Source organism: Salmo trutta, chromosome 1, assembly GCF_901001165.1.
Source record: "Salmo trutta chromosome 1, fSalTru1.1, whole genome shotgun sequence".
Lineage (NCBI taxonomy): Eukaryota > Metazoa > Chordata > Actinopteri > Salmoniformes > Salmonidae > Salmo > Salmo trutta.
In genome coordinates, this window is record NC_042957.1 from 73700943 (window position 1) to 73726110 (window position 25168).

A 25168-nucleotide genomic window follows, 5' to 3' on the forward strand; every position below is an offset into this window, starting at 1 on the left:
AACAATGCCCAGTGCGTCAATCAATGTAGGTCTTTGAAAGAGAGGCAAGGCTGCATTCTACGGAACTGAGAGAGAGAAAGAGAGAGAGAGAGAAGGGGGAGATAGAGAGGGAGAGAGAGAAGGGGGAGATGGAAAGAGAGAGAGAGAGAGAGAGAAGGGGGAGATAGAGAAAGAGAAAGAGAGAAAGAAGGGGGATATAGAGAGAGAAGGGGGAGAGAGAGCGAGAGAGAGAGAGAATGGGGGAGATAGAGAGAGAGAAGGGGAGATAGAGACAGAGAGAGAGAGAGAGAGAGAGGGGAGATAGAGGAGGGAGAGAGAAAGAGAGAGAGAGGGAAAGAGTGGGAGAAGGGATAATGAATTATTTACAATGCATTCAACAACTTCCACTTTGTCTCAACCCCTCCCCCCTCCCCTGACCTCTGACCCATGAACCCTGACCCATCCATTGTCGGCCAGTCAGATGACAGCTTGCGTTCCACAAGAGGCAGACATTCCAACGGTCCGTGTTCACACCAGGAGGGAGACCTCCTTGGTATTGTTGATCACCACAAAAACCCATACACACACAAACACACACACACACACACAGACACACACAAACACGCACACATATATACACACAGTGACAAGCGCACGCATACACAAACACACATCAGCACCCCTCTTCACACCTTGTCAGCTCCCAGCCCCATTCTGGCATTGTTTATTAAACCATGTCCACTTAGTGACTCCAGTCTGGTTCCATCCCTCCAAATACTGCACCATGCACCAACATCCTGAGTCCACTTTAGGCCGTTCTCCTGTATCTCCCATTGTGTGTGTGTGTGTGTGTGTGTGTGTGTGTGTGTGTGTGTGTGTGTGTGTGTGTGTGTGTGAGAGAGAGAGAGAGAGACAGTGTGTGTCTCTTTCTCCTCTCTCCCTTTGGCACATTTCTCTCCTCTATTCTCTCCTGCTTCTTGAACTCTTGATACACCACATGACCAAAAGTATATGGACACCAGCTCGTGGAACATTCCATGGAGTTGGTCCCCCCTTTGCTGCTATAACAGCCTCCACTCTTCTGGGAAGGCTTTCCACTAGATGTTGGAACATTGCTGCGGGGACTTGCTTCCATTCAGCCACAAGAGCATTAGTGAGGTCGGGCTCTGATGTTGGGCGATTAGGCCTGGCTCGCAGTCGGTGTTCCAATTAATCCCAAACGTGTTCAATGGGGTTGAGGTCAGGGCTCTGTGCAGGCCAGTCAAGTTCTTCCACACCGATCTCCACAAACCATTTCTGTATAGACCTCGCTTTGTGCACGGCGGCATTGTCATGCTGAACAGGAACGGGCCTTCCCAAACTATTGCATCAAAGTTGGAAACAGAATTGTCTAGAATGTCATTGTATGCTGTAGCATTAAGATTTCCATTCACTGGAACTAAAGGGCCTAGCCCAAACCATGAAAAACAGCCCCAGACCATTATTCCTCCTCCACCAAACTTTACAGTTGGCACTATGCATAAGGGCAGGTAGTGTTCTCCTGGCATCTGTCAAACCCAGATTCGTCCGTTGGACTGCCAGATGGTGAAGCGTGAACGCGTTTCCACTGCTCCAGTCCAATGGCGGCGAGCTTTAAACCACTCCAGCCGACGCTTGCACATTGCACATGGTGATCTTAGGCTTGTGAGCAGCTGCTTGGCCATGGAAACCCATTTCATGAAGCTCCCAACGAACAGTTCTTGTGCTGACGTTGCTTCCTGAGGCAGTTTGGAACTCGGTAGTGAGTGTTGCAACCAGGACAGACGATTTTTATGCGCTATGTGCTTCAGCACTCGGCGGTCCCGATCTGTGAGCTTGTGTGGTCTACCACTTCGCGGCTAAGGCCGTTCTACTGCCAATGTTTGTCTATGGAGATTGCATGGATGTGTGTTCGATTTTATACACGTCAGCCACGGGTGTGGCTGAAATAGCTGAATCTACTCATTTGAAGGGGTGTCCACATACTTTTGTATATATAGTGTACCTCTCCTCCCACCTCCCCTCCCTTTTCCTTCTTTCCCTCTATCCCTCACTCCCTTTTTCAATGACCCCCTCTACACCCAGAGCATGTCAGATAAAAAACATTACAAACATAACATCTTCACGTTCTTCTCTTTCTTTGATATGTCCCTCCGTTTCCCTGGCAGCAAAGCTGGTGTCCCTCCTCTGATCTGCTCTTTCATGTTCTCTTCTTTCTCTCTCCTCTCAGGGGTAATAAACGGGGTGTGTGTATCTGGGGGAAGTGGTGGGTAGGCGGCACTTTCATGTCCTCTAAACCCAGGATTAGGGTGAGCATCTCAGGGAGAGAGTAATAAAGTCTCCCCCTGGCTCTGGAGGATCCTGGAAACGAGGCCAGTCACAGCTCGCTCCACAGGCCCCAGGAAAGCTCACATTTCCTCCACACGCCTTCTGCCTGTCCACTCCACACGCCTTCTGCCTGTCCACTCCACACGCCTTCTACCTGTCCACTCCACACGCCTTCTGCCTGTCCACTCCACACACCTTCTGCCTGTCCACTCCACACACCTTCTGCCTGTCCACTCCACACGCCTTCTGCCTGTCCACTCCACACACCTTCTGCCTGTCCACTCCACACACCTTCTGCCTGTCCACTCCACACACCTTCTGCCTGTCCACTCCACACGCCTTCTGCCTGTCCACTCCACACACCTTCTGCCTGTCCACTCCACACACCTTCTGCCTGTCCACTCCACACACCTTCTGCCTGTCCACTCCACACGCCTTCTGCATGTCCACTCCACACGCCTTCTGCCTGTCCACTCCACACGCCTTCTGCCTGTCCACTCCACACACCTTCTGCCTGTCCACTCCACACACCTTCTGCCTGTCCACTCCACACGCCTTCTGCCTGTCCACTCCACACACCTTCTGCCTGTCCACTCCACACACCTTCTGCCTGTCCACTCCACACGCCTTCTGCATGTCCACTCCACACGCCTTCTGCCTGTCCACTCCACACGCCTTCTGCCTGTCCACTCCACACGCCTTCTGCCTGTCCACTCCACACGCCTTCTGCCTGTCCACTCCACACCCTCCGGCTACTAGATGGACTACAGAACAGGAGGATGCAGATGGACTACAGGACATGAGGATGCAGATGGACTACAGAACAGGAGGATGCAGATGGACTACAGGACATGAGGATGCAGATGGACTACAGGACATGAGGATGCAGATGGACTACAGGACATGAAGATGCAGATGGACTATAGGACATGAGGATGCAGATGGACTACAGGACATGAGGATGCAGATGGACTACAGGACATGAGGATGCAGATGGACTACAGGACATGAGGATGCAGATGGACTACAGGACATGAGGATGCAGATGGACTACAGGACATGAGGATGCAGATGGACTACAGGACATGAGGATGCAGATGGACTACAGGACATGAGGATGCAGATGGACTACAGGACATGAAGATGCAGATGGACTACAGGACATGAGGATGCAGATGGACTACAGGACATGAGGATGCAGATGGACTACAGCACATGAGGATGCAGATGGACTACAGCACATGAGGATGCAGATGGACTACAGGACATGAGGATGCAGATGGACTACAGGACATGAGGATGCAGATGGACTATAGGACATGAAGATGCAGATGGACTACAGGACATGAGGATGCAGATGGACTACAGGACATGAGGATGCAGATGGACTACAGCACATGAGGATGCAGATGGACTACAGGACATGAGGATGCAGATGGACTACAGGACATGAGGATGCAGATGGACTAGAGGACATGAGGATGCAGATGGGTTCTGCTAGCCTCATCAACAGCTCTTTCTCCGTTGTCTAACCTTCCATCCTCTCTTCCTGTCTTTCATTGCACTGATCTGTCCTCGTCTCCTCTTCATCTGCACTGACTTGAAAGGTGAAGACAATATGGTGGGAACTCATCATCATCATCATGGGGCTCCCGAGTGGCGCACCAGTCTGCATCTCACTGCTTGAGGCATCACTACAGACACCCTGGTTCGAATCCAGGCTGTATCACAACTGGCCGTGATTGGGAGTCCCATAGGGCGGCGCACAATTGGCCCAGTGTCATCCGGGTTTGGCCGGTGTAGGCCGTCGTTGTAAATAAGAATTTGTTCTCAACTGAGTTGCCTAGTTAAATAAAGGTTAAATAAAAAATATATATATATATAATTACCCACTGGGCACACTGGTTGAATCAACGTTTTTTCCATGTCATTTCAATGAAGTTACATTGAACCAATGTGGAATAGATGTTAAATTGAAGTCTGTGCCCAGTGAGTAGGCTTTTTCACCTGGTCAGTTCTTTCAGCAAGGGAAGGACTGATTTATAGGACCAAAAACAGGACCAAACATTCTGTGTACAGTTTGATAAGCAGAATGTATTTATTATTGAAAACATAAATATATAAATTATAATCATTGCTGTTTTTATCCAATAGAGGCCCAGATAAAAAATCCTATTAGCCTGTGTTGTTGCAGTTTCTTTAGTTACTGTAAGCAATGGTCCCTGGTCTATTGACAATGAAGGAATAAATGAATGCATTGCAAAATGGTGGTGAAACTTCTTCTGATTTCCTTTATACATATAGCACCAATGGAATCACCTTGGAAGTCTGTATAGTGCAGTTGAAGATGTTGTTACCACAACACAAAGCAGCTGCAGATACAGTCATCAATTTTCTCTCAACATGTCTCCCACCCAGGACTTCATAAAGTGCTGATCTAGGATCAGTTTAGCTGTTTAGATCATAATGAATAAGATGAACAGCACTCCTACTCCGAGACATTTAGTGCTGATCTAGGATCAGTTTAGCTGTTTAGATCATAATGAATAAGATGAACAGCACTCCTACTCTGAGACATTTTGGAAAAGTGCCCAGGTCTTTCTATTGATTCAGTGTGTGCCAAACAACAACCTATTCCCTATGTAGCGCACTAATTTTGGCCAGTGGCTCTGGTCTAAAGTAGTGCACTGCAATCTACGGGAAATAGGGTGTTGTTAGAGATTTGGTGTCAGTCTCTCCATAAACAGTGGTATCTTCTTTTTCGATGTTTCACTCATCAACAGTGGAACAGTCTTCATCGTTGTTAACGTGTCAATGGAAGACTGCTGCTTGATTAACTAGGAAACCATCCATGTTGGTTTGTTCACAAACTCTCTCTCATTCAAGATGGACTTTGTACTCGTTAAGAACAGCTTGTGTGCTGGTGGGGCGGACTGGGTACCATCTTATCAAAGGAGTTTGATGTGGGTTAAAAGTGGTTTCACACACACATTTATGTGCACACACACACGCACACATGCTGAACGTGTGTGTTCTGTTGTGTATAATGACGCTCTGGTTACTGGGTGTAACTTTTGGCTAGATAACTGGGTTAAAGAGACACAGTCCAACGATGCCCCAGATTGAGTCTTCCTCAGCCAGCTCTGCACTAACCTGATCTCAGATCGGTTTGTGCTGTCTTGCCAATGACTATATGTGTTTGCAGGACAACACAAACTGATCTGGGACCAGGTTAGCTCTATCCAGCTGTCTAGATAATACAGTACAGCACTGCTGATGTAAGGCTGCCCTACACCACCAAACAGGGTGCATTGCTGGGGACTTATACATTTCCTCACCCCCATTCCTGCATCGTTTCCATGGATTAAATAAAAGCATTCAACCACAACAAACAAAGAAATAACAAACATACTTCCTGCTTGAATATAAGTAAGCATAATATATTTTCTTAACAAAAATAAAGCATCTTCCTGTACTTGTACAGACTCTGTCCTCCCATCTCCTCCTCGCCACGCTTCCTTACATTTCCAGCCCATACAACTAGACTTGAGACTGTTCAGATAATATACTGGCACATAATAAGACAACATTGAACATGAGTAACATCTACATGAACATGTGGACATGAAGATTCACTACCAGAGGATCAGACAGAACATGACTCTTACATGTCACAGAAAACATAACAATGTCTTGGAGGGAGAGAGAAATGAAAACGTTTACACGTATAAATAGTTTATTAGTAGCAATGAATGAATCTTCCTTTCTGAATCGTTCTGTAGTGTATATGGCGACTGGCACAATCCCAATAGGAGCAGATAGGGAAACCCAAGAGAGAGAGAAGCAGAGAAGCCGCTTGGAACAACAGGTCCTGATGATTGCAAACACTTTTCCCAACACTTTATCCAAAAGAAACAAAATGGGCAACCATTTTATGAGTTCCAGAATGTTCACAAGTTCCACTACAGTTTACAGAGAGTTCCGGAACAACATGTAACACGACCAGTACCTTCTACACCTCTCTACAACTTCTCTCAACATCTCTTTCCCTCTCTCCCTCTCTCTTTTTCTCTCTGTCAGTCATTGACTGTCCAGGCAAGTGTCACTTAGGCCAACGGCTAGGAACATGCAAGCCTCCACACGTCCCGAAGAGTCCACTGATTGTCCCTCTCTCTGTCCTTTTAGGATCCAGTCAACAGATCCCCCATCAAGGCTTAATCCAATGATCCATCCTGGATCTCTCTCTGTGATCGTCAAACTGTCCTGTTTACCCAAACAAACGACAACCCATCTTGTCCTCCTCCTCTCTTTTCTGCCCAGCTCTTTATCGGCTTCACCATCCTCATCCGCATCACTGTTCGATTGGTTGGTTCTGCTGCACTTGACAGAGACCTTCTGCATTACTTTTTACGGTAATAGAAAAAAGCACCTTTGGCATTTTATTAACTTTTTGTCTTTTTTTCTCTTTACGGTAATCTTTGTTTTTAAAAGGCGGTAGGTGGGGTGGGGTCAGGGAAGGGGGTAGGTCAGCAGTCCAAATATGGCAGCATCCTCTCTTTGGCCCCTCCACACTGAAGTCCAATGCTGCTGGGGTCTCACCTTATGTCCACTGTGGAGAAGAGAGAGAGAGAGCTGACGTTAACATTTAGCATTTCATTAGCATTTAGCCTGATGATTACTATTACCATTAGCTTTAGCATTACCATTACCCTCATAATTACTATTACCAATAGCTTTAGCATTAGCATTTCATTAATCCCCATATTATTTGAACGTGTTAGAGGTAAAAGGTGATATTCGTTCCCCATTTTGTTCAATTTGAACGTGTGTCATAAAGAGAAAGGGACGGACGGAACATTGGACAGACAGACAGACGGAACATTGGACAGACAGACGGGCAGACGGGCAGACAGACAGACGGAACATTGGACAGACAGACGGGCAGACGGACAGACAGAATATTGGACAGTCGGACGGGACGGACGGAACGACGGACGGAACGATGGACGGAACATTGGACAGACAGACGGACAGACAGAACATTGGACAGACGGACAGACAGACAGAACATTGGACAGACAGACAGACAGACAGACAGACAGACAGACAGACAGACAGACGCACAGACAGACAGACAGACAGACAGACAGACAGACAGACAGACAGACAGACAGACAGACAGACAGACAGACAGACAGACAGACAGACAGACAGAGATGAGACGAGACAGTCAGAACATTGGACAGACAGACAGACAGACAGACAGACAGACAGACAGACAGACAGAGATGAGACGAGACAGTCAGAGCATTGGACAGACAGACAGAGATGAGACGAGACAGTCAGAACATTGGACAGACAGACAGACAGACAGACAGACAGAGATGAGACGAGACAGTCAGAACATTGGACAGACAGACAGACAGAGATGAGACGAGACAGTCAGAACATTGGACAGACAGACAGACAGACAGACAGACAGACAGACAGAGATGAGACAGTCAGAACATTGGACAGACAGACAGACAGAGATGAGACGAGACAGTCAGAACATTGGACAGACAGACAAACAGACAGACAGACAGACACACAGACAGACAGACAGACAGACAGACAGACAGACAGACAGACAGACAGACAGACAGACAGACAGACAGACAGACAGACAGAGATGAGACAGGACAAATCGACAGAGAGGATGAGAGAGAAAGATAAAGGACATGAAATACAGAGGAGAGCATGGGAAGTAGAGACATGTAGAATGGTATTTGAAATCAGATACACACAGAAACACAGAGACAGCTGGAGTGAAGGACAAATACTGGTCGGTGAACAAGGTGAGGTTGAAATACTCATTCATAAACTCATACAGGCATAAAAACACAACACAAAGAGGATATGCAGTGCACAGGCAGGCATAAAAATCACACTAAATCATGCAGCGGCATTCACAGAGCGTGGCCCATTTCAGCCCTCCCTCTCCTCGCACTGATTGGGTGTGGTGTTGATTGTGATCTGATTGGCAAACCTTTCTCTGTCCTGATTGGGCTTGTGACCAGCAGGTGGGTAATTGATTGGATTGCAATGCTAGTGCTAAAGTCCTCCTACCTGTTGGAGCCGGGGGGTCCGGCGGCCGGACTTTGGAATAATGTGTTCAAGTTTATTATGTCGCCAATAAATCCTTGTTGAGCTTTAGCTTTTTAGGTTTCCTTTTTCTACCTTTAGCCCTAGTATGGTGGCCTGAAAACACAAGTTGGGGAGGGAGGATAGGAGGACAAGGACAGGGGTTACCCTTTACACGCATGCATGCACACACACACACACACACACACAGACAAACAAACACTCTCACACACACTGACACTGTCTTTCTATCAGACACACACAAGGGGCCTTGCAGGTTTGGCAATAGAAGTCTAGCTTGCAGGCGTGTCTGTTTTCCCAACAGTGATATTCAAGAGGTCATGCAGTGCAAGCTAGAGAGCCAGCAGGCAGGCAGGCAGGCAGGCAGGCAGGCAGGCAGGCAGGCAGGCAGGCAGGCAGGCAGGCAGGCAGGCAGGCAGGCAGGCAGGCAGGCAGGCAGGCAGACAGACAGACAGACAGACAGACAGACAGACAGACAGACAGACAGACAGACAGACAGACAGACAGACAGACAGACAGACTAGCAGTATAAAGAAACCAGGCGTAGGAAGGAATGACTGAATGGGGCGGGACTCAGATACTCAGACAGCCAACCAAACGCTCCAATAAAGTTGTGATAAATTCAGTCGACCTTAACATTATTTACCTGTGTCTGCGTCTGAGTGCTCGGTCACGTGATGTTGTGACGTGCACACACACTCCAGGTGGTCTTCTAACCTGATCAAGACCTCTTTCAGCTTGGGTTTCCTCCGCACATACTCCACCTTGGCCACCTGAACGAAGGGAGGGAGAGACGTTAACAGCACTACCACAATAACACCATTCAGGCTCGTTTAGGCTTTTTCTGTGTACCCTTCATTCACCTTTCACTCTTTCTCCATTGGCTAACATCAAGAGAGATGGATGAATGAAAAGAAAGAAAGAGAAAGCCCTGCTCCCTCCTCCATTTCTCCTTCTCTAACGCCAAGAGGCGCAGCCACCGTCATCTCCCTCTGTTTGATGTATGACAGCAGCATTCCATTGGGCTGATGTATTGGTGCAGGGTTCTATGGCCTGGTGATCAGGTGTGTCAATATTGAGCAGAGGCTCAAACGAGAGGGAGGGAGGAGGGAGTGACATGCACCATGAGGCCCAGTGAAGGTTCACCCTGGCTGGGGAGAGATGTTATTTTGAATCTTTTTCAATTATTATTTTAATACAACAACAAAAAAACATCCCAGCAACTCCCATACGGACTCGGGAGAGGCGAAGGTCAAGAGCCGTGTGTCCCCCGAAACACAACCCAACCGCACTGCTTCTTGACACAATGCCGCTTAACCCGGAAGCCAGCCGCACCAATGTGACGGAGGAAACGCAGTACACCTGGCAACCGTGTTAGAGTGCACTGCGCCCGGCCCGCCACAGGAGTCGCAAACCCTCCCCTAACCCGGACGACGCTGGGACAATTGTGCGCCGCCCCATGGGTCTCCCGACCGGCTGGCTTATGGGTTCATCTCAACCAATTTACTATAGCCAAGCCTAACCCTTGCACTTAACCCAACCCAACACTATCCCACACAGCCAGATCTTACGCAGACCTCCACCTAAACTTCCATTCAATAACTCCACCAACCCCAACACTGACTCCCCACCACCCAGCCACTTCAAGGGGCCTGTGAAGTGGGTGTAGTTGGGCTGTTGGGTGGATGTGTAAAATGGCGTTAGGTGATGCCTCTCTCTGATCTCTGATCTGAAGGCCAGGGCAGGTACACAGACACACCCTGGGTCTGGGCTACATGGAAACAATATATCAGGCTTCTGTGCTCTTCCTGGTCATGGCACGGGACAGGATATTGACCGACAATCTCCTCACGCTTTCTGGTGTTATGAACAATGCTGTTATGCAGTCAGGACAGCTCACACACACACACGCACACGCACACACACACACACACACACACACACACACGCACACGCACACGCACACGCACACACACACACACACACACACACACACAGATGGGAGAGAAGGAGAGTTCTTTCTCAATCCCATTCTGGCCTCCAGCCAAGTCAAGCTCTACCCAGTGAATTAGTCACACAGACCAAATAATACACCATTCCATTCTGATACTACATAACCTTGTAATGTTTGGGCCCTGCAATGACGTAACGTCTCGGAAACATAAGCCCAGGGTGAGACAGAGACGTAGGCTGAACTGGACACAGAGTGGCAAGAAAGAGGGTAGGGAGAACACAGCATCCACTATTCAGCATCCTTCCTTTGAAACAGTGTCTTTTAGAAAGGGAGGAAAAGGGGGAAGATGAGGGACAGAAAGAGAGAAAACAGGGATAGAGGGAGTGAAAAGGAGGTTAAGTAGCAGAGGTATTCCGTGGGTAAACAGTGGACAATGGTGTCTGGACGGCGATCATCATGGTGTGTGTTTGCTCTTATCTCCGGTCTGAAGCAGAGGGTGAGAGGGCCTGAGCAGAAACTGAGTAGGGGTGGAGACAGAGAGGGAGAGGGAGAGAGGGGAGATGGGTAAAAGAGAGAAGCGGTGGGAAGAGAGGAGGGAATGGGTGAGAGAAAGAGGAGGGAGAGAGAGAAAGAGAGAGAAAGAGGGGGAGAGTTGCACAACTGATTGCATTCAACCTGTGTGTCTTCACATAAGTTTGCAGAGGTGGGAGGTTTTAGATTTGTGTACATTCTGGGGTGGGTTGTGTGTGTTTAGGGGGGAGTCTTTAAAGGAGGGGGACAGCACACTGAACGTGATCATGGGTAGCATTAAGTCTCATTCATACGTAACCTATTAAACTCTAGTCTAGTTCTGTTTAATCCTCAAGGACACTGGTGACTAATATAGGCCTGATTAATCGATAGTGTTTCCTGAGCAAAACAAGCCAAACGGAATCCCACTCCTTGTCACTAGCCAGTGTGTGTGACAGGGGAATCAGAGCTGTACGCACACAGGGGCTGCAGCTGTCTCTGTGCCCGGCTCCGCTGCCGTTGGTTACCAGAATGTCTAGGGGGTCAGGGGTCGGCCAATCAGAAACAGGGAGAGTCAGCGGTGCCTGACAGTTACTACTGTGGCGGAGCCTAATGACAAATGATGCACGCACACACAGTTGCACAAACAAACACATGGACAAGGGGATAAAGCGGTGTGTGTGTGACAGAGAGGCCAGCAGTAGGCCTGTTACTCAACACAGCAGGGTTAAGGACACACAGAGCAGAACAGCACCTAAACCCTTCCCTCTGAGTGTGTGGCTGCTTTTCAACATGTCTCCACCAATGAAGTTATGTACCCTCCCTCTGCTCTTCCCACTTTGTCAACAGCAAGCGTTCTCTTGCTTAGTCACTGTCTTCCTCTACACTTCTCATCTCCTCCTTGTCATTCTCTCCCTTCACCATGTCAGCCTGTCTGTGTCCTGTCACCATGTCAGCCTGTCTGTGTCCTGTCACCATGTCAGCCTGTCTGTGTCCCTGTCACCATGTCAGCCTGTCTGTGTCCCTGTCACCATGTCAGCCCGTCTGTGTCCCTGCCACCATGTCAGCCTGTCTGTGTCCCTGCCACCATGTCAGCCTGTCTGTGTCCCTGTCACCATGTCAGCATGTCTGTGTCCCTGCCACCATGTCAGCCTGTCTGTGTCCCTGTCACCATGTCAGCCTGTCTGTGTCCCTGCCACCATGTCAGCCTGTCTGTGTCCCTGTCACCATGTCAGCCTGTCTGTGTCCCTGCCACCATGTCAACCTGTCTGTGTCCCTGCCACCATGTCAACCTGTCTGTGTCCCTGTCACCATGTCAGCCTGTCTGTGTCCCTGTCACCATGTCAGCCTGTCTGTGTCCCTGTCACCATGTCAGCCTGTCTGTGTCCCTGCCACCATGTCAGCCTGTCTGTGTCCCTGTCACCATGTCAGCCTGTCTGTGTCCCTGTCACCATGTCAGCCTGTCTGTGTCCCTGTCACCATGTCAGCATGTCTGTGTCCATGCCACCATGTCAGCCTGTCTGTGTCCCTGTCACCATGTCAGCCTGTCTGTGTCCCTGTCACCATGTCAGCATGTCTGTGTCCCTGTCACCATGTCAGCCTGTCTGTGTCCCTGTCACCATGTCAGCCTGTCTGTGTCCCTGCCACCATGTCAGCCTGTCTGTGTCCCTGTCACCATGTCAGCCTGTCTGTGTCCCTGTCACCATGTCAGCCTGTCTGTGTCCTGTCACCATGTCAGCATGTCTGTGTCCTGTCACCATGTCAGCCTGTCTGTGTCCCTGTCACCATGTCAGCCTGTCTGTGTCCCTGTCACCATGTCAGCCTGTCTGTGTCCCTGCCACCATGTCAGCCTGTCTGTGTCCCTGCCACCATGTCAGCATGTCTGTGTCCCTGTCACCATGTCAGCATGTCTGTGTCCCTGCCACCATGTCAGCCTGTCTGTGTCCCTGTCACCATGTCAGCCTGTCTGTGTCCCTGCCACCATGTCAGCCTGTCTGTGTCCCTGTCACCATGTCAGCCTGTCTGTGTCCCTGCCACCATGTCAGCCTGTCTGTGTCCCTGTCACCATGTCAGCCTGTCTGTGTCCCTGTCACCATGTCAGCCTTTCTGTGTCCCTGTCGCCATGTCAGCCTGTCTGTGTCCTGTCACCATGTCAGCCTGTGTCCCTGTCACCATGTCAGCCTGTGTCCCTGTCACCATGTCAGTCTGTCTGTGTCTGTGTCCCTGTCACCATGTCAGCATGCCTGTGTCCCTGCCACCATGTCAGTCTGTCTGTGTCTGTGTCCCTGTCACCATGTCAGCATGTCTGTGTCCCTGTCACCATGTCAGCCTGTCTGTGTCCCTGTCACCATGTCAGCCTGTCTGTGTCCTGTCACCATGTCAGCCTGTGTCCCTGTCACCATGTCAGTCTGTCTGTGTCTGTGTCCCTGTCACCATGTCAGCATGCCTGTGTCCCTGTCACCATGTCAGCCTGTCTGTGTCCCTGTCACCATGTCAGCCTGTCTGTGTCCCTGCCACCATGTCAGCCTGTGTCCCTGTCACCATGTCAGCCTGTCTGTGTCCCTGTCACCATGTCAGCCTGTCTGTGTCCCTGTCACCATGTCAGCCTGTCTGTGTCCTGTCATGACACTCTCTGACTCCCCAGAAATATTGACATTCATAGTTAATTCAATCTTCCTTTCATTGAACCCACTCAAGTCCCGTCTCAGAGCCCACCATCACAGCAGCTAGACACACCATAGAAGACCCCGTGGTGCAACCGAAGGGGCCCCACACACTCTATATATAAATCATCAACCTCTAAACTCTGTCAGAAGCCGGGCCTGGGAAAGAATCCCGGTCAGTTTATGGAATGATATCCGATCCGGCCAGAGAGACAGAGCAACGGAGGGTTTAAAGGGTTTATGCAGTGAGCTCTGGGAAAGAAGGGAAAAGGTAGGTCTCTTCCTGGTCTCTCTCCCAGTCTCTCCCAGTCTCTCCTGGTCCCTTCAGCTCTCTTCCAGCCTTTTCCAGTCTTTCCTGATGTCCCTCTCCTAGTCTCTCTCCCAGTCTCTCCTAATCTCTCTCCCAGTCTCTCTCCCAGTCTCTCTCCAGTCTTTATCCCAGTCTCTATCCCAGTCTCTATCCCAGTCTCTATCCCAGTTTCTCTCCAGTCTCTATCCCAGTCTCTATTCCAGTCTCTCTCCCAGTCTCTATCCCAGTCTCTATCCCAGTCTCTATTCCAGTCTCTCTCCCAGTCTCTATCCCAGTTTCTCTCCAGTCTCTCTCCAGTATCTATCCCAGTCTCTATCCCAGTCTCTATCCCAGTCTCTATCCCAGTCTCTATTCCAGTCTCTATCCCAGTCTCTATTCCAGTCTCTATCCCAGTCTCTATCCCAGTTTCTCTCCAGTCTCTATCTCAGTCTCTATCCCAGTCTCTATCCCAGTCTCTCTCCCAGTCTCTATCCCAGTCTCTATCCCAGTCTCTATCCCAGTTTCTCTCCAGTCTCTCTCCAGTCTCTATCCCAGTCTCTATCCCAGTCTCTCTCCCAGTCTCTCTCCCAGTCTCTATCCCAGTCTCTCTCTCCAGTCTCTATCCCAGTCTCTATCCCAGTCTCTATCCCAGTCTCTATTCCAGTCTCTCTCCAGTCTCTATCCCAGTCTCTATCCCAGTCTCTATCCCAGTCTCTATCCCAGTTTCTCTCCAGTCTCTCTCCAGTCTCTATCCCAGTCTCTATCCCAGTCTCTATCTCAGTCTCTATTCCAGTCTCTCTCCCAGTGTCTCTCCAGTCTCTCTCCCAGTCTCTATCCCAGTCTCTATCCCAGTCTCCATTCCATTCTCTCTCCCGACTTTATCCCAGTCTCTATCCCAGTCTCTATCCCAGTCTCTATCCCAGTTTCTCTCCAGTCTCTCTCCAGTCTCTATCCCAGACTCTATCCCAGTCTCTATCCCAGTCTCTATTCCAGTCTCTCTCCCAGTCTCTCTCCAGTCTCTCTCCCAGTCTCTATCCCAGTCTCTATCCCAGCCTCTATCCCAGTCTCTATTCCAGTCTCTATCCCAGTCTCTATCCCAGTTTCTCTCCAGTCTCTCTCCAGTATCTATTCCAGTCTCTATCCCAGTCTCTATCCCAGTCTCTATCCCAGTCTCTATTCCAGTCTCTATCCCAGTCTCTATCCCAGTCTCTATTCCAGTCTCTATCCCAGTCTCTATCCCAGTTTCTCTCCAGTCTCTATCTCAGTCTCTATCCCAGTCTCTATCCCAGTCTCTCTCCCAGTCTCTATCCCAGTCTCTATCCCAGTCTCTATCCCAGTTTCTCTCCAGTCTCTCTCCAGTCTCTATCCCAGTCTCTCTCCCAGTCTCTCTCCCAGTCTCTCTCCAGTCTCTCTCCCAGTCTCTATCCCAGTCTCTATCCCAGCCTCTATCCCAGTCTCTATTCCAGTCTCTATCCCAGTCTCTATCCCAGTTTCTCTCCAGTCTCCATTCCAGTCTCTATCCCAGTCTCTATTCCAGTCTCTATCCCAGTCTCTATCCCAGTTTCTCTCCAGTCTCCATTCCAGTCTCTATTCCAGTCTCTATCCCAGTCTCTATCCCAGTCTTTATCCCAGTCTCTCTCCCAGTCTCTATCCCAGTCTCTATCCCAGTCTCTATCCCAGTCTCTATCCCAGTTTCTCTCCAGGCTCCATTCCAGTCTCTATTCCAGTCTTTATCCCAGTCTCTATCCCAGTCTCTATCCCAGTCTCCATTCCAGTCTCCATTCCAGTCTCTATCCCAGTCTCTATCCCAGTTTCTCTCCAGTCTCCATTCCAGTCTCTATCCCAGTCTCTATCCCAGTTTCTCTCCAGTCTCCATTCCAGTCTCTATTCCAGTCTTTATCCCAGTCTCTATCCCAGTCTCTATCCCAGTCTCTCTCCAGTCTCTCTCCCAGTCTCTATCCCAGTCTCTATCCCAGTCTCTATCCCAGTCTCTATCCCAGTCTCTATCCCAGTCTCTCTCTCCAGTCTCTCTCTCCAGTCTCTCTCTCCAGTCTATCTCTCCAGTCTATCTCTCCAGTCTTTATCCCAGTCTTTATCCCAGTCTCTCTCTCCAGTCTATCTCTCCAGTCTATCTCTCCAGTCTTTATCCCAGTCTTTATCCCAGTCTCTCTCTCCAGTCTCTCTCCAGTCTCTCTCTCCAGTCTCTATCCCAGTCTTTATCCCAGTCTCTATCCCAGTCTCTATCCCAGCCTCTCCCAGCTCTGAAGCCGATTGTCCTGGCTGGGTTAATTGGGATTTCCCCCGATGGGAGTGCCGGAGCGTGGAAAGGAAAGTTTCGGCTCAGCGGTCCAAGGAAAACAAGGCTTGGATGTGGATGTGCACCACGGGTAGTTAGGAATGGGAACAACGTCGCAATAAAGGAAAATAAATAAGATGGGGGAGGAGGGGGGAGAGTAAGAAGGGAGGGGTGAAGGAGGAGGGGAGAGTGGGGGATACGCAATTCATCTGTCGCAGGATAAATTAAGTGGCCGAGTCCCAACACCAGACACCAGACACACAGACACCAGACATACAGAGGAAAACCTGCAACCCCCTTCTAACCCTGCTCATTGTGAGCTACAAGGGGGGTATAAGGGACAGAGAAGGCAGAGGGGGCTGTCTCTCTATCTATCTGTCTGACAGTCTGGTTTTAATGGAAAAAGGAATAGATTCCCTCCTCCATAAAGGGTGATCCTCATGAGGAACTCAATGACCAGGGCTTTGAAAGTGATGAACAGACAGACAGACAGCAAATCCCCCAACGCTTTCAACTCTGAGAAGAGGAGGATTGTGGGTAGATGGGGGTTATAAGGAGTGCTGAGGGGGGATTGATGGGTAGATGGGGGGTTATAAGGGGTGCTGAGGGGGGATTAGGGGCGGATGGGGGGTTATAAGGGGTGCTGAGGGGGGATTAGGGGTGGATGGGGGTTATAAGGGGTGCTGAGGGGGGATTAGGGGCGGATGGGGGGTTATAAGGGGTGCTGAGGGGGGATTAGGGGTGGATGGGGGGTTATAAGGGGTGCTGAGGGGGGATTAGGGGCGGATGGGGGGTTATAAGGGGTGCTGAGGAGGGATTAGGGGTGGATGGGGGGTTATAAGGGGTGCTGAGGGGGGATTAGGGGCGGATGGGGGGTTATAAGGGGTGCTGAGGAGGGATTAGGGGTGGATGGGGGGTTATAAGGGGTGCTGAGGGGGGATTAGGGGCGGATGGGGGGTTATAAGGGGTGCTGAGGGGGGATTAGGGGCGGATGGGGGGTTATAAGGGGTGCTGAGGAGGGATTAGGGGTGGATGGGGGGTTATAAGGGGTGCTGAGGAGGGATTAGGGGTGGATGGGGGGTTATAAGGGGTGATTAGGGGTGTGGGATGAAGAAAGGAAACAAGAAGAGCATTTATCATATGGCAGGAATGCCAATGGAAACCAATGGGAGGGCTGAGAAAAAGCACTTTATTTCTTCACACCAGTCTCTCTCTCCCTCTCTCTCTCTCACAGCTCCCAGTGTGTCACCAAATGTGTATGTGGGGATCGTCTCGACCGTAGACTGTCTGCCTCTCCTTCCTCCTGACACCAGGTATGACCATCATCAAATATCCAACATCAAAGCGTCCAATAAGAGATGTCATTTCTCCTTCATTCCTTTCCTGCTCCTTCGCATGTCCTCACACCAGAACACACACACCGTACCACCTCGCACAAGATGCTTTTCATTACTTTTGCTGTGACTCAATCTAAACTAAGAGTACTCCTACTGATAGTAGTGGAAATTGGAAACCACTCTTTGCCAGAAACCAGAAATGAAGAGTAAAACACTCTCCCAGAAAGGGAGGTGAAAATTATAAAAAAGTATAGACTGGAAAATGTAAACAAGGTGGTAGAGGGAGAGGGGGGGGGGGTAGAGGGAGAGGGGGGGGGGGGTAGAGGGAGAGGGGGGGGGTAGAGGGAGAGGGGGGGGGTAGAGGGACGGATATAGAGGTAGAGAGAGAGAGAGATTGTTTATTTCACTTTTGTTTCTTGTCTATTTCACTTGCTTTGGCAATGTAAACATATGTTTCCCATGCCAATAAAGCCCTTTGAATTGAGAGTGAGAGAGAGCAACAGAGCGACAGAGAGAGAGAGAGCGACAGAGCGAAAGAGAGAGTGAGAGAGAGAGCGAGAGAAAGAGAGAGCGAGAGAGAGAAAGAGACAGAAAAGGCAGACAGAAAGAGAGGAAGGGAGGGAAGGAGATGGAGACAGACAGAAAGAACAAAATAGAGAGAGGTAACGAGATGGAGGTGAAGAGGGAATGCTCTCCTTTGTCATCAATGGTAATTAGAGCTAGGTAAGAGTGGTGTTTATATGAAGTGTTGGGCCTGACAGTGGTCTGACAGGTAATCACTACTCTGTAGAGGCCCTGAGGGCACAAGTATGGGATGACAGAGAAAACACCCCATATTACCTTGTCTTTATCTTTTCATGTTTTCTACCATTCTGATGAATGTCCCGTGGACTGAAATGTTGATGGGGTTTTTAAGCAAACTGGAATAAAAATGCTACAGATTTTAGTTTAGTCTATCCAATAGAGAGAGTAGGTACAGATGTTGGATCTTAATTTGACCAGTTTCTCAAAGCAGGAAAATTATCCTGCAGCAACAGGAAATGTGAATTATTGTGTGGATTATAATAAATTGACATTTTTGTAGAGGCTGATAGATTTTCAGTTAAGGCAAATCAAGTCTGACATTTTAAAGTAGAAATTATAAACTTTAGAAGCCTTTTTAAACCTCTAATACACTATACGTTTGCATTTCCTGCTGTGCAGGATAAATCCTGCAACAACACGGTGATCAAATGAAGATCCAACATGTAGTGGTGAGGAGTGTAGTGGTGTAGTGTAGTGTTGTGTTCCCCAGCAGGGCTGGGCTCTAGGACACTGATAAGCACAGCAAACAGAATGGGCCTTGACACCCTTTAAAGCAGGAAGAGTCACAGAACACATGCAACATGTAGGTAACTAACATCAAACAGACCAGAACTGGGTTCAAATACTATTGGAAATCATTTGATATTCTTTAGCTGTACTTTATTGAATTTGTAATGGAACCAATAGAAATGTCCTAAAAGTGCACACCTGGCACTCAAGGCAGGCTAAAGCAAACACTCAATGTATTTGAAAGATTTGAAATATATAATATTTGAACTCAGGTTTGATAGAGAAACAGCTTTAAACGCTGAGGGCGAGAGCAAGAGAGAGGATGAAGTCAAAGCAGAAGTTCAAAAGGGAGGACAGGAGACGAGGAGTGGACGTAAAAGGGAGGGATGGAAATGAAGAAAGAATAAAAATAAATGTAAAAAAATGTTGAATTACATTTCTTATTTCAGCAGATGCATTCCAGACGGTCCAGTTCTGGCCCAAGTTCTAGAATCTGTCGAGCTTCATGGTCTCTGGCACACAGTGGGTGACCCCCAGATACATACACACACACACACACACACACACACACACACACACACACACACACACACACACACACACACACACACACACACACACACACACACACACACACACACACACACTCCAACCCTCACCATTTAGCAGAAAATCTGGGACCAAATCAAAGTGAAAATACTTCACAGCTGCACCAACTTCAAACAGGGACCCCCTTCACTTCCCCTCTCCCCCTTCCATCCCCCTCATCCCTCTCTCACGTAATCCATGGGACGCCTCACACACACATTAATCACACTGACTGTATGGCCGTCAACTCGTCCCTTTATTTATGAAACACCCCGTAACCAGGTCCCACACGAGGACAGGCCCCGGCTAGTAGCTACTGCCTCCGTCCTGACTGACTGCCATTCAGATGAATGAGGGAACGGAAGTGTGTGTGTGTGTGTGTGGAGGTCAGAAGGTCAGAGGAGGCTCCTTAAAGTCAGGGTCAGTAGAGATGTGTGGATCCTGCAGCTATATCCTCCTGACCCTCTGTGGCCTCCAGCTTTGATCCAACAGGCATCAACACTTCATTACTCTGTGGCCTCTCTTCCCCTCAGCTCCCCTCAGTAGCACTCTCATCTCTCTACTGCTGCTGCCTCAACACTAATGGTCTTGTCCCAGGCAGCGCGTTAGGGGAGAACACATGGCACAGAGGAGCAACACACACACACAGGCGCAAGCATGTGCACAAATGCATGCGCACACACGCACGCATGCACACACACACACACACACACAGTAACCGGGAATACTTGTTACACACACTCTGTGGCCTCAGAGACGGAGCCAGCCGAGCAGATGAGGTAACCCTCTCCTACTCCTAGTCTTTCTGATTGCTGGTCCATTACTCCCCAATGTCCTGCTAGACTAGTGTTCTCTGTGGTCTCTTTTGTTGGAAGGGTTATCTGTCTGAAGAGGACCGTCCCCAGAACAATCCCCCCCCCCCCATTGAACTGTCAGAGAAAAGCCGACATCCTCCCCAGTCTTAGTGTCGTTGCCTTACTGACGTTGCTCCAATGTCTGGGATATCCAAGACTAGTTAGTGGTCAAACTACAACTAAAAGAGGGAAGTGACAGCTTTATTCTCTGTCAGTCTGACTGACTGTTTCCTTTAGCCTGTGGGAGAACACACAAACACACACACACACACACAAACACACACACACACACAAACACACACACACACAAACACACACACACACACACAAACACACACACACACACACACACACACAAACACACACACACACACAAACACACACACACACACACACGCACACAGTCCTCACTAGACCCTCTTGTCCTCAGAGCAGGGCCTGCTTCCCAGAACCCCCTGTTGTTTTACAGATGACTGTATCTAACCAGCAGGCCCGGGCCAGCAGCCCTGACAAACCACAGCTCATCACCACAGCTCATCACCACAGCTCATCACCACAGCTCACCACCACAGCTCATCACCACAGCTCATCACCACAGCTCATCACCACAGCTCATCACCACAGCTCACCACCACAGCTCACCACCACAGCTCACCACCACAGCTCATCACCACAGCTCACCACCACAGCTCACCACCACAGCTCACCACCACAGCTCACCACCACAGCTCACCACCACAGCTCATCACCACAGCTCATCACCACAGTTCATCACCACAGCTCATCACCACAGCTCACCACCACAGCTCACCACCACAGCTCATCACCACAGCTCACCACCACAGCTCACCACCACAGCTCACCACCACAGCTCATCACCACAGTTCACCACCACAGCTCATCACCACAGCTCATCACCACAGCTCATCACCACAGCTCATCACCACAGTTCATCACCACAGCTCATCACCACAGCTCACCACCACAGCTCACCACCACAGCTCATCACCACAGCTCATCACCACAGTTCATCACCACAGCTCATCACCACAGCTCACCACCACAGCTCACCACCACAGCTCATCACCACAGCTCATCACCACAGCTCATCACCACAGCTCACCACCACAGCTCACCACCACAGCTCACCACCACAGCTCACCACCACAGCTCATCACCACAGCTCATCACCACAGCTCACCACCACAGCTCATCACCACAGCTCATCACCACAGTTCATCACCACAGCTCATCACCACAGCTCACCACCACAGCTCATCACCACAGCTCATCACCACAGCTCATCACCACAGCTCACCACCACAGCTCATCACCACAGCTCATCACCACAGTTCACCACCACAGCTCACCACCACAGCTCATCACCACAGCTCATCACCACAGCTCATCACCACAGTTCATCACCACAGCTCATCACCACAGCTCACCACCACAGCTCACCACCACAGCTCATCACCACAGCTCATCACCACAGTTCATCACCACAGCTCACCACCACAGCTCACCACCACAGCTCATCACCACAGCTCATCACCACAGCTCATCACCACAGCTCATCACCACAGCTCACCACCACAGCTCACCACCACAGCTCACCACCACAGCTCACCACCACAGCTCACCACCACAGCTCATCACCACAGCTCATCACCACAGCTCACCACCACAGCTCATCACCACAGCTCATCACCACAGCTCATCACCACAGTTCATCAACACATCTCATCACCACAGCTCATCACCACAGCTCATCACCACAGTTCATCAACACATCTCATCACCACAGCTGGGCCTTGAATACACACACTCACTCAGGAGATGGAAAAAGATGGGAAAGATGGAGCAGAGAAAAGAGACGGGTTGAGGTGGGGAATAAAAAGATAGAGAGAAAGTGATATAGACTAGAGAAAGAGAGAAAAAGGGATATAGAGAGATATGGATATAAAGAGAGAGAGAGAGAGTGAGCAAGACAGAGAGAGGGTAGAGAGAGAGAGGGGGTAGAGCGAGAGCTAGAGAGGGGGAGAGAGAGAGGGAGGAAAAGGGTGAAGGAGAGAGGGAGAGGGGGAGGGAGAGAGGGAGCAGGGAGGGAAGGAGAGGGGAAGGAAAGGGGGAGGGAGAGGGGAGCGGGGGAGGGAGAGAGGGAGAGGGGCAGGGAGAAAGTCTTCCCTGTGGCTCAGCTGGTAGAGCCTGGTGTGTGCAACGCCAGGGTTGTGGGATTGATTCCCACGGGGGGCCAGTACAAAAAAATAAAAAATAATTCATGAAATGTATGCATTCACTACTATAAGTCGCTCTGGATAAGAGCGTCTACTAAATGACTAAAATGTAAATGTAGAAAGGGAGCGGGGGAGGGAGAGAGGGAGGGAAGGAGGGGGAGGGAGGGAGGGAGGGAGGGAGAGGGGGAGGGAGAGAGAGGGACGGAGAGGGGTATGGAGAGAGAGAGAGAGGGAGGGACGGAGAGGGAAAGAGAGAGGGAGGGACGGAGAGAGGAGTGAGGGATAAGGATAAATAAGGGGAGAGTTATGGTAATGCTACGATGATGGAGCTGACTACTTAAACAGTCTTTTTATTTATCTCATTCTATCTTTCTCTATTATTCCTCATCACCTCTTCTCTCTCTCTCTTTCTCATTCAGTATCCCCTCCTCTCTGTTTCTCTTCTTCTCTCATTCCCTACTCCCCCTCTTACTCTCTCTAATTCCTTTAATCCTTTGTTGACATGTCTGACCATTGAATTGCATCTACAGCAGTTCTACCATCACTGCCAGAGTCAGATCCTAATATAGCACACAGTACCACAGAGGGCTATTAGGCCTACTCCCCCTCTCATTGTCACACACACACACTGCCTGGCTTATCAGTAATGGACCAAAGCACTGGAAAGAAAGAGAGAGAGAGAGAGAGACTCTAGATCTGCCACTATCCCCCCAGGCCAAGCCTATTTAAAGTTAGACTTTTTCATGACTTCGCCAATGAATAAACCAGGCTTGTACAGCAGCAGGGGCCTACACAGACTCGCTCTTTACTGAGAGCAACAGAAGGAGAAAGAAAAAGAAAAAAGGGAAAAATAAATAAAGTGCATTTAGCTCCAATACTGAAATACATCACGGCACAAGGTGGAAAGAAACACACAATGTGTTCTTTACCCATCCCTCCATCCCTCCATCCCTCCATCCCTCCATTCCTCCCTCCCTCCATTCCTCCATCCCTCACGTCTAGCACAAGGAAAACATCTTGGGCCGGCGAGACCCAGAGTTAGAGAGAGAGGACCCCATTCAGCTCTATTCCTAAAGACGGGAAAGAAAAAACTTGGCAGGAGGAGACAATGTTCTTCACACCAAATATCCTGAATGTCTGCTGACTGGAGTCACCCCCGTCGGTTGACCTTTACTGGGATAGAGCCTCTCTCTCTCAGCTACCTCCCTGGTCCGACACGGAAAAACTTCCCCACAAAACCAGCTGGCTCCAGGGTTCCCCCCTCCCTCCCTGTCCCTGTGTTGTGTGAAGAAAGCTCATTTATCCAAGGAGGTTTTGGAGGGTGTCAGGAGGGGGACACGGAGGGCGACCACAGGAGAGGGCATTCTGAGAAACTGTCCCAGACCCAACCCTCTGTCCATCTTCCGCTCTTTCTCCACACCAGTCCTCATAACCACTCTCACTGAAAGCAGAGCTTAACACTGTAGTGTTTTTCCACTGGGCTTCTTTTAAGGAGTGGACAGACAGACAGACAGACAGACAGACAGACAGACAGACAGACAGACAGACAGACAGACAGACAGACAGACAGACAGACAGACAGACCGACCAGGTGAGGGCGAGACTACAGTGGAGGCCACTCAGACATCATGACTAAGCACTGCCATGCCCACTGAGAGCCACAGTGGACCACTTGTTCCTCCCAGTCGCTCAGTCCTCTATTGAGAACGCTAGACCACTTCTGCAACTGCACCCCAGAGAGCCAATGTCCTGACACAAAATGGCCGCCTATCCCTTTGAAAGCTGACTGGCCAGTACTGCTGTGCCAGGAAACTGGTGATGGTATTTTTGTTATTACTCTGGCTAGTGGATATCGCGGCGCTATCTCCAAAGCTGAAGCCCTGGCATGGTGCAGCAGTGGAGGTTTGCATGACAGCTGATAACCATGTCTCACCGGCCTTTGACCAGGCAAGATCAGCACGATGGATAGAGTACAGCGATACTGTCTCATACACACACACATACTGACATGACACACACACAAGATCAGCAAACGCACACATTCCAGAGATATTTAAGAACAGAATGTTCTATGCTTTCCCTATTCGTTCCCAGCCATCCTACACCGCAAGGTACTTTGCTTGCTTCCATGATACATAAACACACAGGGACAGAAGCAGTAACAAGCTGAAGTGTAAATAGACCAGGAACACATCCCAACTGCAGTCAGCGGTGTCTCCTCTGAGGAGAAACAGAGGCAGGGGTTTTTTCAGACTACCGGGGTGTTAGTTACCGTAAAATACTGCTAGAACACTCCCCCCACCCAACACTGCTTCTCTCTCCCTCCCTCTCTCTTTCTCTCTGCCTGCTTACAGGAACACAGACAGAGAGTTGTGACAGGGGCTTGCCAGAATGGGACACGCTGAACACTGCTGTATTTCTGTCTCTCTCTGTCTGTTTCTATCTCTGTTGCCATATTTTTCTCTCTGGCCTCTCTCTCTCTCTCTCTCTCCCATCTCTCTCGCTTTCCCTCCCTCTCTCTGCCCTCTGTCTCTCTCATCTCTCTCTTTCTCCCGCTCTCTCTTCTTCCCTCCCTCTCTCTCTCTATCCCATCTCTCTCTCTCTTTTCTTCCCTCTCTCTCCCATCTCTCTCTTTCCCTCCCTCTCTCTCTCGTTCC

General features: G+C 49.7%; 1 protein-coding gene across 4 annotated transcripts in view; it reads right to left on the minus strand.

Annotated features, from left to right (window-relative positions):
* Window positions 1-4399: 4399 nt before the first annotated feature.
* The window catches only part of LOC115207403 (platelet-derived growth factor subunit A), a 34505-nt gene continuing 13736 nt past the window's right edge, over window positions 4400-25168 (minus strand). For 3 of the 4 annotated variants that reach the window (XR_003881005.1, XR_003881008.1, XR_003881011.1), the window contains 3 exons: window positions 9116-9242; window positions 8434-8565; window positions 4400-6934 (listed from right to left, as the gene is read on the minus strand). Coding sequence is in view for 1 of the 4 variants with exons in the window: in XM_029774474.1 (XP_029630334.1) it covers window positions 6921-6934; window positions 9116-9242 (141 nt within the window). In the remaining 3 variants the exon portion in view is untranslated. The remainder of the gene's footprint in view (window positions 6935-8433; window positions 8566-9115; window positions 9243-25168) is intronic. The other variant, XM_029774474.1, reaches the window with a different exon arrangement.